General features: G+C 42.8%; 1 protein-coding gene across 4 annotated transcripts in view; it reads right to left on the bottom strand.

Moving 5' to 3' along the window:
- Positions 1 to 7,575: 7,575 nt before the first annotated feature.
- Positions 7,576 to 17,543, bottom strand: part of PHRF1 (PHD and ring finger domains 1) — a 58,188-nt gene continuing 48,220 nt past the window's right edge. For 3 of the 4 annotated variants that reach the window (XM_073658642.1, XM_073658643.1, XM_073658641.1), the window contains exons 16-20: positions 12,768 to 13,087; positions 11,735 to 11,915; positions 10,961 to 11,010; positions 9,866 to 9,994; positions 7,576 to 8,278 (exon numbers count right to left, since the gene is read on the bottom strand). In XM_073658642.1, the coding sequence (XP_073514743.1) occupies positions 8,129 to 8,278; positions 9,866 to 9,994; positions 10,961 to 11,010; positions 11,735 to 11,915; positions 12,768 to 13,087 (830 nt within the window). In that variant the 3' untranslated portion in view covers positions 7,576 to 8,128. The remainder of the gene's footprint in view (positions 8,279 to 9,865; positions 9,995 to 10,960; positions 11,011 to 11,734; positions 11,916 to 12,767; positions 13,088 to 17,543) is intronic. The other variant, XM_073658644.1, reaches the window with a different exon arrangement.

Here is a 17,543-nt window from a genome sequence, read left to right as displayed (position 1 = left end):
GTGCTTCTTAATCTGTATACACAATTTCTGGTTCAGCATTGTGTATACAATGAACGAAAAGGCATATAGGCTAATAAACCATGTTTGCCTTTTCTCGGTGGGGAGTCTAGATAAGTCTGATAGCCGACAACCCAATCTCCTACAAGCTGCTTACTCTGGAATGACATTTTAAAATATCAGAGCAGAGTAAACTGGGAACCACCCAGATGTTTATAGTTTATGGGCAATCCAGAAGTAGTTAACAGAAACTCAATACAGTATTGTTTACAGCGATCTCTTGTGGACTACTGGTCTCAACAGGACTGATTGCAACATCATTAAATGAAAACAGACACTTGAAGTGTGAAGAAAGAGGAGGATTTCAGATAATATAGATTCCGCTCTAAAGATCGTTGATGCAGTAAAACGGTATTTTATCCTCAGTTAATTGCCTTTTCAGGACAAAACACAGCAGATGTAAACGCAGAAATTCAGCGATATCCAGTAAAATGATGTATCCACAAACGTTACTGCGGTTGATTGTTGAGGTCATGATTTTTTATTTTTGTACTTAAATTCACTTGTGAAGTTACTGGTAATAAAATGATTGTTAACATATTTTTTGGACGGCTCCCTGATAATAAGGTACTACAAACCTACAGGTGCTTCTCACAAAATTAAAATATCATCAAAAAGCTAATTTATTTCAGTTCTTCAATACAAAAAGTGAAACTCGTATATTATATAGAGTCATTACAAACAGAGTGATCTATTTCATGTGTTTATTTCTGTTAATATGGATGATTATGGCTTACAGCCAATGAAAACACAAACGTCATTATCTCAGTAAATTAGAATACTTTATAACAACAGCTTGAAGAATGATTTTAAAATCCGAAATGTTGGCCTACTGAAATGTATGTACAGTAAATGCACTCAATACTTGGTCGGGCTCCTTTTGCATCAATTACTGCATCAATGCGGCGTGGCATGGAGGCGATCAGCCTGTGGCACTGCTGAGGTGTTATGGAAGCCCAGGTTGCTTTGATAGCAGCCTTCAGCTCGTCTGCATTGTTGGGTCTGGTGTCTCATCTTCCTCTTGACAATACCCCATAGATTCTCTATGGGGTTAAGGTCAGGCGAGTTTGCTGGCCAATCAAGCACAGTGATACTGTTGTGTGTAAACCAGGTATTGGTACTTTTGGCAGTGTGGACAGGTGCCAAGTCCTGCTGGAGAATGAAATTTCCATCTCCAAAAAGCTTGTCAGCAGAGGGAAGCATGAAGTGCTCTAACATTTCCTGGTAGACGGCTGAACTGACTTTGGTCTTGATAAAACACAGTGGACCTACACCAGCAGATGACATGGCTCCCCAAACCATTACTGATTGTGGAAACTTCACACTAGACCTCAAGGAGCTTGGATTGTGGCCTCTCCACTCTTCCTCCAGACTCTGGGACTTTGATTTCCAAATGAAATGCAAAATTTACTTTCATCTGAAAACAACACCATGGACCACTGATCATCAGTCCAGGTCTTTTTCTCCTTGGCCCAGGTAAGACGCTTCTGGCGTTGTCTATTGGTCATGAGTGGCTTGACACAAGGAATGCGACACTTGTAGCCCATGTCCTGGATACGTCTGTGTGTGGTGGTTCTTGAAGCAATGACTCCAGCAGCAGTCCACACCTTGTGAATCTCCCCCAAATTTTCGAATGGCCTTTTCTTAACAATCCTTTCAAGTCTGCAGTTATCCCGGTTGCTTGTGCATCTTTTTCTACCACACTTTTTCCTTCCACTCAACTTTCCATTAATATGCTTGGATATAGCACTCTGTGAACAGCCAGCTTCTTTAGCAATGACCTTTTATGGCTTACCCTCCTTGTGGAGTGTCAATGACTGCCTTCTGGACATCTGTCAAGTCAGCAGTCTTCCCCATGATTGTGGAGCCTACTGAAACAGACTAAGGGACCTTTTTAAACGTGTAGGAAGCCTTTGCAGATGTTTTTTAATTATTCTAATTTACTGAGATGACGACTTTTGTGTTTTCATTGGCTGTAAGCCATAATCATCAACATTAACAGAAATAAACACTTGAAATAGATCACTCTGTTTGTAATGACTCTATATAATATGAGTTTCACTTTTTGTATTGAAGAACTGAAATAAATTAACTTTTTAATGATATTCTAATTTTGTGAGAAGCACTTGTATATGGTTAACAGCCTATTTCCACCGGGGTTATTCCCATGATCATTCTTCAAGAGTGCACCATTTCCCTCTCCCAGCTTCGTGCATACCAGTGGTGGTGGACTCCTGATCAACATTTCATACCAGTGCCACTGCTCTTTTCAAACTGTGTTCCTTTCAATGGCTCTATATAAGGCAGCTTTGTCTCTGCAGCATCGGAAGAGTGCAGGAGCACTGAAGCTGGCTGGATATAGTGACCGCGTCAGAGCAGCACTTACAAGCTCTATAGAATAGATTGTAAAGCATTGTGCTCCTTGCCTCGGAGACCGGCCACTGATGAGGTGGCAAGTAAACTAAGGAATGGAGAAGATTTTTAATAAGAAGTAGATAGCAACGTTTTTACAGTAACTTTGCATTATTTCACACTTATGATGAGAAGATTTTAAAAGGTTTTCTTATTACCAGATGTGTCGGCTTTTTATTCAACAGAGCAAAGCGTATTCAGAGAAAACTACCTTGCACAGAGCTAGATTAGTCTTGAATAGTACTACATCGATGATATAATGCATTTGCACGCCCTAGAAATATAACACATTGGTGCTTTCATAATGTGGTCAGAAATGCATGAATTAATCCAATAATCCATCACTTAATGTCCCGTATTTAGTTTAATTATTGACCAAGAAATAGAAAATTCTATAAATATGAGGGGTGTTCAATAAGTTATCTACTTGAATACGAAAGCAAAACTTTGAAAAAATTTGAACTTCCTACTAGAAACTTTTTCCAGTTTGCTTCCAGTGATGGGATGCCCTCAGAATAGATGGAGACTTCTTGCTGCTGCAATAACCCCGTCACTGCTTTTTTGACGGCATTATTGTCAGGAAATCGTTTCCCATGCAGAGGTTTCTTCAGGTCCTGAAATAGAAAGTAATCAGTGGGAGCCCGGTCTGGACTGTAAGACGGAAGGTTAAGCTCCATGAAGAAGCATTTCCTGATAGCAGCTTGTGATTTGAGAGATTCATGGCTACAGACAACTTCTCACGGCGTTTCTCTTTGATTGCCTTACATTATGCCTTCATTATTAAAGCATAGGTGTCTCCAGTAATTGTTGTCTTGTGTGGCATGACTTCTAGTAATAAAACTTCTTCTGTGCCTCAAAAAAAAAAAACCTGTTGCCATGTTCTTTTCAGCTGACTGCTGGACACAAAATTTATTTGGAGTTGGTGACCCCATGTGCTTTCATTGCATGGACTCTTGTTTGGTCTAAGGATCATGGTGGTGAACCCATGTTTCATCACCCGTAATAATTTGAGAATACATGTTTCCTGGATTTTCTCTAAGCATGTCTAAATTCTCTTGGCTAAATTGCTGGCGACATGTTTTTTTTACTCCGGACCCTTTGACATCAACAAAACATCATGAATGATACTGGAAACCATGCAAGCCGAAATGCCTAACTCATGGCCTGTAACACTGACCAGATGATCTTCCAAAATCATGGCCTCCACTTTATGGCATATTTCCTCTGAAGATGCTTTGACATGTCACCTTGAACATTGATTCCCTACCCCATTTAAACTGCTTGGCCAAAAACTTTACTTGGTAGTAGGAAGGTGCATAATCACCATATACAGCAATCATACTTCTTTTCTTCATTCTTAAGAAATGTAATCAAGGAACTTATCTACAAATCCCTCATTTTCTTTGTAGAGCCGCACTGTACTGCACTTGCCATCCTGTCACTTCCAGTGCTTTTATTAGACTGAACTTCTGCTGTGTCTGTTGCATGTCCAGAAATGTCTTAACATACACAGAGAACCTCAACTCTCTAACACTGACAGAACATGTAGATAACTTGTTGAACACCCCTCATATATAGTTGATTCTTTCCCAAATGTGCAGATGATGTTCTTCATTTTTCCTCTAGTCATCTCCACCGCTGAAAGGGAATGTGTAATCAGGAAATGATCCACTGGTTAAAATCAGGCTTTTATGTTGAATGTATTTTTATTTCTTAATGTTGCTAATGTTTTTAAATGTTGGCAATAAGAAGATGTTAAAAGGGTTTTCTTATCCGTAAATATATTTATTTCCTGATCTTTCAGTAAATTCACAATAGAATGTCTCACACCCAATATTTTGTATGAAAGCATCTAATGAGCGTGTGCAAAGGTCATTGTGAAGGTAGAGGGCACATGGGCAGCTAAGACATCACCTATTGTCAAAATTTGCAGCACCCATCGGGAACTGCCCTTTGGATAGTTCCTAGCATCATTCATGATGTTTTTATGGTATCAAACTGAAATGCCCACAATCCATGAGCTACACACTGACTTTGACCAAACAATCTTCCATAATCATGGCCTCCATCGTAAGGCACATTTCCTTTGCAGATGCTTCGACAGGTCGCCCTGAATGGGGGTCATATTCAATTGATTCCTTTCCCCATCTAAACTGCTTGTCCCAAAACTTTACTTGGTAGTAGGAAGCAGGGTTGTGGAGTAGGTAAGCCAAACCTCCGACTGACTCAATTTCCCTTACTTTCAACTCCAAGACTGACTCCACAACACTGGAGGAGCTTCACTACTAAGCATGGACATAAAGTGCAGCAGATTCATCTCAACTAAAAGTCGACACCAGCGGTTCTCAACTCCAGTCCTCAAGGCCCACCAACAGATCATGTTTTCAGGATTTCCTTAGTATTGCACAGGTAATAATTCCATCACCTGTGCAATACTAAGGAAATCCTAAAAACATGATCTGTTGGTGGGTCTTGAGGACTGGAGTTGAGAACCACTGGTCTAGACCCTTAGATCAGGAATAGAACAGACATTTCTAGGACATTTCATAACTTTCCCAAATTCTTATGAAAACATATACAGCACATACTGCATTGTACTACTGTACCCAATTTATTATATATTTTCGGCGTCTGTCCACTTTATACCGACTGACGCAGACTTCGAGAGTAAACAGCCCCGGTAGGAAGGTGCATCATTACCATGTAGAGCAATCATCCTTATTTTCTTTCTTTGTAAGGAAGAACAAATCTTCAAATTCCTAACTGTCTTTGTAGAGCCGCACCGTACTACATTTCCGTCTTGTTCAGTACAGTGGCAACAATATTAACAGATTAACCTCGTATCTGCAGATTAATAGCGTTATCCCTCATAATCAATTTCCCTTTAAATACATTTAACACAAAAAAAAATTATGTAATTTTCTGATAATAAATACCCTTTAAGTCTAATAACGTCATGATGTGGAATTACTAAATACAGTTATATGAAAAAGTTTGGGCACCCCTATTAATCTTAAGCTTAATGTTTTATAAAAATTGGTGTTTTTGCAACAGCTATTTCAGTTTGATATATGTAATAACTGTTGGACACAGTAATGTTTCTGCCTTGAAATGAGGTTTATTGTACGAACAGAAAATGTGAAATCTGCATTCAAACAAAATTTGACAGGTGCATAAGTATGGGCACCCTTATCATTTTCTTGTTTTAAATACTCCTACATACTTTTTACTGACTTACTAAAGCACTTTTTTGGGTTTTGTAACCTCATTGAGCTTTGAACTTCAGAGCCAGGTGTATGCAATCATGAGAAAAGCTACTTAAAGTGGCCACTTGCAAGTTGTTCTCCTGTTTGAATCTCCTCTGAAGAGTGGCATCATGGGCTCCTCAAAACAACTGTCAAATGATCTGAAAACAAAGATTATTCAACATAGTTGTTCAGGGGAAGGATACAAAAAGCTGTCTCAGAGATTTAACCTGTCAGTTTCCACTGTGAGGAACATAGTAAGGAAATGGAAGAACACAGGGACAGTTCTTGTTAAGGCCAGAAGTGGCAGGCCAAGAAAAACATCAGAAAGGCAGAGAAGAAGAATGGTGAGATCAGTCAAGGACAATCGTCAGACCACCTCCAGAGAGCTGCAGCATCAACTTGCTGCAGATGGTGTCACTGTGCATCGGTCAACTATACAACGCACTTTGCCCAAGAAGAAGCTGTATGGGAGAGTGATGCGAAAGAAGCCTTTTCTGCAAGCACGCCACAAACAGAGTCGGCTGAGGTGTGCAAAAGCACATTTGGAGAAGCCAATTTCTTTTTGGAAGAAGGTCCTGTGGACTGATGAAACCAAGATTGAGTTGTTTGGTCATACAAAAAGGCGTTATGCATGGCGTCAAAAAAACACAGCATTCCAAGAAAAACACTAGCTGCCCACAGTAAAATTTGGTGGAGGTTCCATCATGCTTTGGGGCTGTGTGGCCAATGCCGGCACCGGGAATCTTGTTAAAGTTGAGGGACGCATGGATTCCACTCAGTATCAGCAGATTCTTGACAATAATGTTCAAGAATCAGTGATAAAGTTGAAGTTACGCAGGGGATGGATCTTTCAGCAAGACAATGATCCAAAACACCGCTCCAAATCTACTCAGGCATTCATGCAGAGGAACAATTACAATGTTCTGGAATGGCCATCCCAGTCCCCAGACCTGAATATCATTGAACATCTGTGGTATCATTTGAAGAGGGCTGTCCATGCTCGGCGACCATCAAACTTAACTGAACTGGAATTGTTTTGTAAAGAGGACTGGTCAAAAATACCTTCATCCAGCATCCAGGAACTCATTAAAAGCTACAGGAAGCGACTAGAGGCTGTTATTTTTGCAAAAGGAGGATCTACTAAATATTAATGTCACTTTTCTGGTGAGGTGCCCATACTTATGCACCTGTCAAATTTTGTTTGAATGCAGATTGCACATTTTCTGTTAGTACAATAAACCTCATTTCAAGGCAGAAACATTACTGTGTCCAACAGTTATTACATATATCAATCTGAAATAGCTGTTGCAAAAACACCAATTTTTATAAAACATTAAGCTTAAGATTAATAGGGGTGCCAAAACTTTTTCATATAACTGTATGGTCAAGCTAAATTAAAGGGGTTTGTCTGATTTTAAAAGGACAAAAAAAAAAAAAACACATTTTCAAATATTCTATTATGGAAATCAGTAATAATCCAAGACCTACATGAATTACAGAGAGCAGCTACAAAGATCCGCTCTCTGCAGGAGCCAGGAGGACCAGGCTACACATTGATTCAGGTAGATAGCATGTAATACTTTGTTTCCTCTGTGGTGGCGCTGCAGGGACGTTGAACAATCTTTACCATGTTCCCCCTGCAGATCACAGGCCATTGCTGGGGTCCTAGCAGCAGGAAAACCTATGATCCCTTTTGTTTCGGGAAGGGGGGGGTGGCTCTCCTAAGAAGAAGATTGCAACAACTAGATTAACCTCTTTAAACACAGGGCTCCAGTTTCTCAAAAGAAGTTCAAGACTCTGAAGTAAACTTAAAACAAAGAAACATCTTATTAAAATCATAAATTTTCCTTCGTACACATTTCATTGTCAAAGGACTAATCTTTATTCCAGAATATATCCTTTCATCGATCTCCAATATTAAAGGCTGGGTTCTTCACCTCTGTTCCATGCCAATAAAAAGTATACCCACAGAAAAAAAAAAAAAGAAGTTTCTTACAAATGTATCTATTCATTTTTCCGTGTATACTTTAGGAACGCAAACTACAAAGGGATATAACAACAGCTGTCAGCAATAATCCCAAAGTCTTAAGGAGACGATGTTACTGCCCTGTGCCTCGGTATTGTCCTCCATGTTTCTAGCAAGGACCCGTGTGAAATAAAAGCTGGCAGACTGGTTTGCAGTATATGGCAATATGGTTAAAAACCGGCAAACAAAAAAGAACCCAGAAGAAGTTTAGAAGAATAAATCAGGCATTTTCCATCTTGAAAAATGAAAATTATCTCCTCTCTATATTACAGATTATCCACTGAGCAGGGGGGGGGGGGGGGGGGGGGAGGAGTGTGACCAGACGACCTCCAATTTACGATGTCTACTTAAGTCCGTTATGCTGCGATTTCACAAAAGACTTTATTTATATGGGAGAATCGCGGCCTAAGTCATGATCTTCGAACGCTCCCGATTTCCTCTGTTTATTTCTGATGTGTTTGTACTTATCCACGTAGCCTTTCACCAAGTTCACCACTTTCACTGGATTTATTTCCCCACTCTTGCTGTGACAGATCTGCAATAGATAAAAGGGAGTGTTATCAGATATACGGCACATATGCATTTTATCACTTTAGCTTTTGGGAAAAATGTAACGTTTACCTGTTAGTCCAATTTGGACGTTCTGTGCCACACGCTGGAACGCTTCAACGTATCCAATTGATTTTAAGACTATTTTTTGTGACACATGATACTTTATAATAACGATAAATTTAGGTTGATATTTTTATAAATAAACGCAAAACATATCAGAAATTTTACAAAAATGTTTTAAAAATTGCAATTTTCAAACTTTTTCATGACGATCCCTTTAATCCCAATAGTCATACCACACAAAAACATTAATAAATAACATTTCCCTCATGTCTGCTTTACATCAGCTCCATTTGCAAAGTGTTGTTTTATTTTGTTAGCATTTAAAAATGTTTTTTTTTCCAAGGAAATTTACAAAACTTTTTTTTTTTTTTTTTTTACTTTGGGGGTCCTATATGTTGGAAACCACACAAAAGTGATACCAGTTTAAAAACCGCACCCCTCAACGTATTCAAAACTGCTTTCATGTAGTTCATTAACCCTTCTGGTTCTTTTCAGGAAGTAATGGAAAGTGGCATGACAAGAATGAAAAAGTTTATTTTTACCACCTAAATTTTGATAACTTCTGTACAGGCCTCTATAGCCGGAAGACTCTAAGGCCGTTATTTGGCCATGAACTGCCAAGGCAAATATCAGGACCACACAATCAAGATCTCAGGATGCCGATGGGGTTAGAGAGGGAGCCCCCACACGGTTATCTATCTAGATTCTGTAGTCACTATTGACAGCATAATCTAAGGGGTTAAACGTGCATGGTCGGTGCCAACACTGATCGTGGCTGATGCAGAATGTTGTCAGCTATAGTATACAGCTGACAGCTACAGGATTGTCACCTGTCGGGGAACGTTAGCCTCTTATATCTCAGGTCAGTAAAAAGACGTCTATTGGTCACTAAGGGGTTAAAGGTTTCGCTATGTAATTTGACAGCAGCACAATGCAGGGGTTAAGACCCTGATTCCAGCGATGCATCACTTAGTTTACTGGGTGCAGCGGTTGTGATAGAGTCACAGTTTTCTTTGCTGCAGATCTAGCAGAGCTCGGAATGCTGAGCTGTGTATAACCCCGCCCACATCACTGATTGGCTGATTTCTGTGTACACTGTATATTGACAGAAAACTGCCAATCAGTGGTAGGGGTGTGGTTGGACCAGGAGTCGAGAAACATTTAGCCCTGTAGTGATAATCTCCTGCTGATAAAACACTGAGTTTATTGAAACACCAAAACACAGCCTAGTAAGTGACACATTGCTGGAATCGGTGTCTCTAGCTCAACATCCTGCTTCTCTCATTTTACAAAGTAAAAACATGCCAACAAGATGCCCTTTAATAATATTTTAATATAACATTTACAGAAATGTTGGCTCTCCTAAGGGCAGCAGTCTACAACCCATAGTTCTCCGGCTGTTGGGAAACTACAACTCGCAGCATGTTGGAAGTTACGGCTTTTACAGCAGCTGAATGATAGCGAGTAATCACGCCCAGCCATACTGGCCTCTTGTTTCCGCACCCACCTTCTGCACAGCTTTACGCAGGATCTCTTTGTATTCATCCTTTGTGATCTCTCTCTTCTGGTAAAATGGTTTGATGGCCAGTTTGACCTCCTCTACTGCTCTTTCCTGCACGTGAAGTTTCTTCATGTACTGAAAAAGGGAAAACCACAGCCAATGTGTCAGATGGAGGAGAACAGCAATAGTGGCAACTGGCATAATGGGAAGCAGAGTCCAATACATCAAGACCAAGTTATTTCCTATGAAGGATATATAGATACCACCAGCATTAAAATAACACTTATAATGCTATAAAAATGTCTTGTATTTCCTTATTAGGCATCTCCTAAACTGGACAGTCCTAAAAAGAACGAAATAATACAGTATATGGACAAACAAATTACACCTACAGGAGCTTTATCACCTCCCATTCTGCATCCATAGACCAGAATATGGAGCTGGTCCTCCATTTGCAGTTATAACAGCTTCCGCTCTTCTAGGAAGGATCTACAAGATTTTGGAGGTGTCTGTGGGATTTTTTTTTGTCCCTTCATCCAGAGGATCATTTGTGACGTCAGGCACTGATGTTGGGGAGACGGCGGGGCTCAAAGTCTCCGCTCTAGTTCATCCATCCCAAAAGTGTTGACTGAAGCGGAGGTCAGGGCAGTGTGCAGCCAGACCAAAATCCCCCAACAATGTCTTTATGGACCTTGAAAATAAAAACACCTGTCCCTTCCTGAGTCTCCGCCGCAGCTCAGTGTCTGCAGTGCTGACATCACGCTAACAGCACTGCAGCCAATCAGTGAACTTAGCGACTCGTACCATGTACACAGGAAGAGCCTCTGGACTCAGTGATGGGCTGCAGCATGACTTCAGTTCTGCAGACGTAACAGACACTGGGAGCGGCACATTTTTTCATTATTTTTCTTTTTTAAACAAACAGTGCTTTGTCCATATAGTGCAAGTGCCAGATACTTTTGTCCATTTAGTGCAAGTATAGGTGATAAACTAGATGTAGCAATATTGTAGAAGTGAAACATCAATAATTAAAAGTGTACCGAAAATAAAATGTAAAAATGACTCGGGGACATGTCCTTCCTACAAGTATCTGCACATTACCTCTTCATTTTTTCCTTTTTCATCTTTTTTTGGCTTCGATTTTCCTTTACCTGATAAAAAAAAAAAAAAAGACACAGAAAATATACATGCTGCAGATCTACCAGTTCTCAGAATGTTTTATAGAGCTCGAATTTCAGAAAACTGGTCGCTCTGCAGCAGATAAAACAGTGGTTTTATAAAAAACCACAGCAAGCAGCCCAGTAAGTGACTCATCACTGGAATCAGGGTCTCTGCCCCTACATCACGCTGCTCTCGGATGGGGTAGCAAAAGCCTACTGACAAGATTCCCTTTAAAGAGTAACCATCAGTTTAATTTTTCTTTCATAAATCAATAGTACACATGAAAATAAGCAAATATGTAACCTATTTCACACTCAATTCATGGGTAAAGTCTGTTTTCAGTTCCCATTACTGAGATAGGAGATGACAGTTGGTTCTTTGAAAATTCTATGGAGAGGGAGGAGCTGGATGACCACACAGACATTCAGCTGCAAGTTCTCCTGATATGTCACTTACAGTTCTCCATAGAACTTTATGAGCACCAACTATCATCTCCTATCTCAGTAAAGGGAAATTTGTATTCAATGAAGACAGATTTTACCAGTGAATTGAGAATTTTAAACAACAAATGACCAGTCCAGGAGGAAAAAGAAGCGGATTCCTCTGATAAAATATATTACAAAGTTCCTTATTTTCATGTGTACTATTGATTTATGAAGGGTTACTTTTTAAGTCATGGAAATAAGGATACAAATTAATTATATGGACTCTCACCTGTGCTTGCTGCCTGCATCTTGGGTTCATTTGCTGTGGCTAGACTGCCGGGTTTTGGTGTTTGGCTAGGCATGGTTCGGCTGCTCTGAATTATGCAGGGCACTGTGGGCTCACTAATGGGGGCATATGGGAGAAAGACCGGTGGAAGAGGTAATGGAGGCAAGGTCTGTGGGAACACCTGCTGAAGAAAATTGGGACATTTTGTTAAAAAAAATATACATTGATATCCATCCTCTAATATGCAAATTGCCTCTTCAGAGTTAAAGATGACTATAACTCTATAGCGCCACCTATTGGAAGTAGTGATCCTAAAAGTCAATATAGACCCTTTAACGAGCCTTGCCACTTGACAGAGTATCTGGTTTGACTATTATCCTATTTGCAGACAAGCGTTTCAGGTGTTTAACCCTCCTCAGTGCAAAGCAAGAGATCTGATTTGGCTGTACGAGTGGCCTTTCACTGGGTTCTAAGGGGTAACATCTCTCCTCGAGGAGAGTGACATGCCAGTGTAAAGCTCGCTAAAGGTTTGATATTCACTTTAGGACTACACCTTCCAAAAATTGCCACTAGAGTTCCAGTCCTCTTCCTCTTTAAAGAGGCAATTTAAAAAGAGCATATTTAATTACACAAAGGAACATTGCATGGCCTATCAGTCTCCTTACACTGGCATTCCAGGCATGTCTCTCTCCATAAGGAGAGACGTTACCAATTAGGCCCAAGTCAGAGGCCTCTCATAATGGCTAAATCAGAATGCTTGCTTTGCACTGAAGAGGGTTAAACACCCCGAAACACGTGTCTGCAAATAGAGTATCTAGTTTGGCTTCTTTCTGAAGACATGTTGCAAGGCTCGTTAAAGGGTCGATATTGACTTTTAGGATTGCTACTTCCAATATTATTTTTACTTAGAGCAAGCCAATGCGGTTAAAATATGTATTCATGGAAGCCCCCCTTTAATGAAAAAAGTCGAGCTTAAAAACTACTGTAACAAGCAGACAAATACCTTTACACTCAGGACATTTCGTCCATACAGTACCTGAAGAGGAGTATCCGTGGCGAGCCATGGGATCGACCTGGTGTCCTTTACTTGTCTTTCCAGGGTGATCTGTCTGTCCACAGCTATGGGTTTGACTTCAGGCTTATCAAGAATGTTATTTTGGGCTCTGTTTCCTATATTCCATGACCCCTGACTCACTGATTGGGGCACAGATTCCTGCAAGGATGCATCCAGGGTGTTCCAGTCAAGAGGGCTAGAAGTGTCACTTGAAGGATCTGTTTTGTGACTGGTGACTTGATCATCAGTAAACTTGGGTGAGGCTGCCCAATCCTCCACAGGAGCATCACAGAAAGGGGAAGCTTTCATAGAAACATATACCGTATATTAGAAATAACAGAAGGTATATACAAGCAACATAATAATATACAATACAGGAAAATAAAATGTAAATGGTAACAACAGAGTTCTGTCTATGATGTGAATCTATCCTCTTACAAAAAAATCACCAACTGGATTCTCTTGCTCTTCTAGTTTGAAAAAGTAGAAACTATCCAAAGTCAAGCTATACCAAAGCTGACATCAAAAATAAGGAGATTTTTGTGTACTCACCGTAAAATCTCTTTCTCTTAGCCTCTAATTGGGGGACACAGGACATTGGGTGTTATGTTGCTGTCCACTAGGAGGCGACACTATGCTTATCTGAAAAAGATTAAGCGTGGCTCCTCCTCTGCAGTATACACCCAAGGACGGCATCAGCCTACTCCAGTTTTGTGCAAAAGCAGTAGGAGGAACGCAACATAGATAACATAACCATGCCTATAAGAAAGCAACTATGTAAGAACTCAAAGGAAAACCAATATGAGAACTCAACTTAACAGCCCGGAACGGGCAAAGGGTGGGTGCTGTGTCCCCCAATTAGAGGCTAAGAGAAAGATTTTACGGTGAGTACACAAAAATCTCCTTTACTCTGTCGCCTCATTGGGGGACACAGGACCTTGGGACATCCCAAAGCAGTCCCTGGGTGGGAAGCAATGGACGAATATTGTGTAGACGGGTCCCTACAATTGGGGCACCGCCGCCTGCAGAACACGTCTGCCCAGGCTTGCATCTGCTGAGGACTGGGTATGAACGTTGTAGTGTTTTGTAAACGTGTGTAGGCTAGTCCAGGTGGCTGCCTTACACACTTCTTGTGCCGAAGCCTGGTGCCGAAGGGCCCAGGAGGCCCCTACCGCACGTGTAGAATGTGCCGTAATACCTGCTGGAATAGGCGAATTTTTGAGGCGGTAGGCCTCTTGTATGGTGGATTTGATCCACCTGGCAAGGGTAGCTTTGGAAGCTGGTAGACCCTTGCGGCCGCCTTCCAGAAGAAGGAAAAGAGAATCAGACTTCTGGAAGGGCGTAGTCCTAGACACATAGATACGCAGTGCCCTGACAAGGTCAAGCGTATGCAAAGCCTTTTCCACTCTATGAACCGGAACCGGACAGAGGGATGGTAGTGAAATTTCTTCATTGAGATGAAAGCTGGATACAACCTTCGGAAGGAAGGATGGAACCGTACGAAGGACTACCTTGTCCTGGAAAAAAATCAGGAAAGGCTGTCTGCAGGAGAGTGCCGTGAGTTCAGACACCCTGCGTAGCGAAGTGATTGCCACGAGGAAAACCACTTTCTGGGATAGAAGACGGAGTGGGAGTTCCCTAAGGTGTTCAAAGGGTTTTTCCTGTAATGCTGTCAGCACCAGGTTGAGGTCCCACGCTTCTAGAGGTCGTCTGTAGGGGGGAACCAATCGGGAAACCCCCTGGAGAAATGTTCTTACTTGCGGTATATGAACAATGCGTTTTTGAAAAAGCACTGAAAGAGCTGACACCTGGCTCTTAAGGGAGGCCAGGGATAGTCTGGCTTCCAGACCCGATTGGAGAAAACCGAGTACCCTGGGTAGGGAATAAGGGAGTGGTGTCTGGTTACGAGATTCGCACCAGGTAAAGAAAGTTTTCCAGGCACGGTAGTAAATCTTGGCAGAGGTAGGTTTTCGTGCTCTGATCATGGTTTTAATGACGTCTGGCGAAAAACCTGCCTGGGTTAGAACCCAGGTCTCAATGGCCACGCCATCAAATTGAGGGCCTCTAAGTTCTGGTGGTAGAACGGGCCTTGTGACAGAAGATCCGGGCGGTCGGGAAGACGCCAGGGAACGTCTGCTGTGAGTCGTACGATGTCGGTGTACCATGTACGCCTGGGCCAGTCCGGTGTGATTAGGATGGTTGGAACTCCTTCCTGTTTGATCTTTCTCACCACTCTGGAAATCAGGGGGAGAGGTGGAAAAATGTACAGGATCTGGAACTGGGTCCAGTCCTGAACCAGGGCGTCCGCCGCTAGAGCTCTCGGGTCGCGTGTTCTGGTCATGAAGTTGGAGACTCTGGCATTGAGGTGAGACGCCATTAGGTCCACATCCGGAGTGCCCCAACGATCGCAGATCTGTTGGAAGATTTCGGGATGGAGAGCCCACTCTCCCGAGTCTATTTCCTGAGAAAGTCTGCTTCCCAGTTGTCTACACACGGAATGTGGACCGCAGAGATAATGGAGCTCGTTTTCTCCGCCCAGTGAAGGATGCGTGTCACCTCTCGCATCGCTCTGGCACTGCGGGTTCCCCCTTGGTGATTGACATATGCCACGGCTGTGGCATTGTCCGATTGTACTCTGACGTGAGAGGCTGCCAGTAAGTGATGGAAGGCTCTCAACGCCAGGAGGATGGCACGAATCTCCAGGATGTTGATGGGCAAGGTTGCTTCCGCTGGGGACCACTTGCCCTGTGCTCTGTGGTGTAGGTGTACTGCACCCCAACCTGTCAGGCTTGCGTCGGTGGTCAGGACCTTCCATTGACCTGGGAGAAAAGATTTCCCTTTTGTTAGAGAGGTCCGGTTGAGCCACCAGTGAAGGGACTTCCTGGTTGACGACTTCAGCTGGAACTTCCTGTCGAGAGAAGAAGGGTTCCTGTCCCATGACTTGAGAATGTCTAGTTGGAGAGGTCTGAGGTGAAGCTGGGCAAATGGAACCGCTTCTATTGCCGCCACCTTCCTGCCAAGGACTCTCATTGCAAACCGGAGAGATCGAGGGGGTTTGCTGAGAAGGGTGCGAACTCCTAGACGGAGAGGCAGTGCCTTGTCTTTGGGGAGAAGCACTAGGCCCTTGGAGGTATTGAATAGCATTCCCAGTAATGTCAGAGACTGGTTTGGGGTTGGTGATGACTTTTGTAGGTTGACTAACCAACCCAGGCGACTCAGGGTGTCGAGTGTGATTGAGACACTGAGCTCGCAGTCCTTGAAGGTAGAAGCCTTGACGAGAAGATCGTCCAGGTATGGAAAGACTACTATGCCTCTGGAGTGTAGAACGTGCATGGTGGCTGCCATGACTTTGGTAAACACTCTGGGAGCCGTGGCGAGTCCGAACGGGAGAGCCACGAACTGGTAGTGGTCCTGGTCGATTGCGAACCTGAGAAATCTCTGATGGGCAGGTGCAATCGGTATATGCAGGTATGCATCTTGTATGTCTATGGAGGCGAGATATTCTCCTTTTTCCATGGATGCAATGATTGACCGGAGGGACTCCATACGGAAGTGACGTACTCGTACATATTTGTTGAGTTGTTTTAGGTCTAGTATGGGGCGTACCCCTCCTCCTTTCTTGGGGACTACGAAAAGATTGGAGTAGAACCCCTGTAAGCGCTCGGCTGCGGGAACAGGTATTATGACTCGTGCTTGAAGAAGCGATGAGACCGCTTGGTGGAAGGCGCAAGCTTTTACTGGCGATTTTGGGGGAACAGATATAAGGAGACTGTTTGGTGGGTTGGAGGTGAACTCTATTTTGTATCCTGAAGATACTAGTTCCCTGACCCACTTGTCTTCTGTAATAGGTAGCCAGACTTGATGAAAGAGTAAAAGTCGGCCTCCTACAGGTGGAGTGTCTTCCTGAGTCCGTGATTCATGACGAGGAGAAATTCTTAGATTTTCCTCCTTTTGATTTTGAGTGGCCTGCTTTTGACTGCCAGGATTTGTCCGACCTTTGTGTCGGCCTCGAGTCTTCCCTGCGTGTGAAGTGGCTGTTATTTTGTGGTGGCCGTGAAACGGACCGGCCAGAAGAGTTCCGAAATGATCGGAATCGAGCTTGGTTACGCTTGTTATAATTGCACTTGTGTTTCAGTTGGGGAAGAGAGGTACTCTTACCCCCTGTGGCGTTGGATATCATCGTGTCCAAGCTTTCACCGAAAAGTCGACCGCTGAGGTAAGGAAGGTGCGTGAGGGACTTCTTTGAGGCTGCGTCCGCTTTCCATTCACGCAGCCAAAGGATACGCCGAATTGTGATGGCGTGTGATATTGCGCCCGCTGCACCTCTTGCAGAATCCAGAGCTGCATGAAGCATGTAATCTGCCACAACTGCTATCTGAACTGCTTGGTCCGACAGTTCAGGGGCAGAAGCTTGGAGGCCAGTTTGTACATTTTTTGCCCAAGCCAGTATGGCCTTGGTTGCCCAGACTGAAGCGAACGCGGGGGCTAGGGAGGCCCCTGTGGTTTCGCAAATTGAGCGAGCCATACTTTCTACCTGCCTGTCTGCTGCATCCCTAAGGGTTGAGCTATCTGGCAGTGAAAGAAGTGTCTGTGCAGCCAGCCTGGAGACTGGGGGGTCCACTGCCGGTGGGTCTGCCCATTCTTTGGTGGTTTCCTTTGGAAAGGGGTAACGGGCCTCCAGAAACTTGCAATTGTTAAGCTTCTTGTGGGGCTGTGAGAATTGTTTTGTGAGGATAGATTTAAATTCTGGATGATCCA

This window comes from Phyllobates terribilis, unplaced genomic scaffold, assembly GCF_046119375.1.
Source record: "Phyllobates terribilis strain yellow unplaced genomic scaffold, ASM4611937v1 Scaffold_13__5_contigs__length_258822181, whole genome shotgun sequence".
Lineage (NCBI taxonomy): Eukaryota > Metazoa > Chordata > Amphibia > Anura > Dendrobatidae > Phyllobates > Phyllobates terribilis.
Note: the sequence above shows the minus strand (reverse complement) of the source record. Positions and strands in the feature narration are given on the sequence as shown.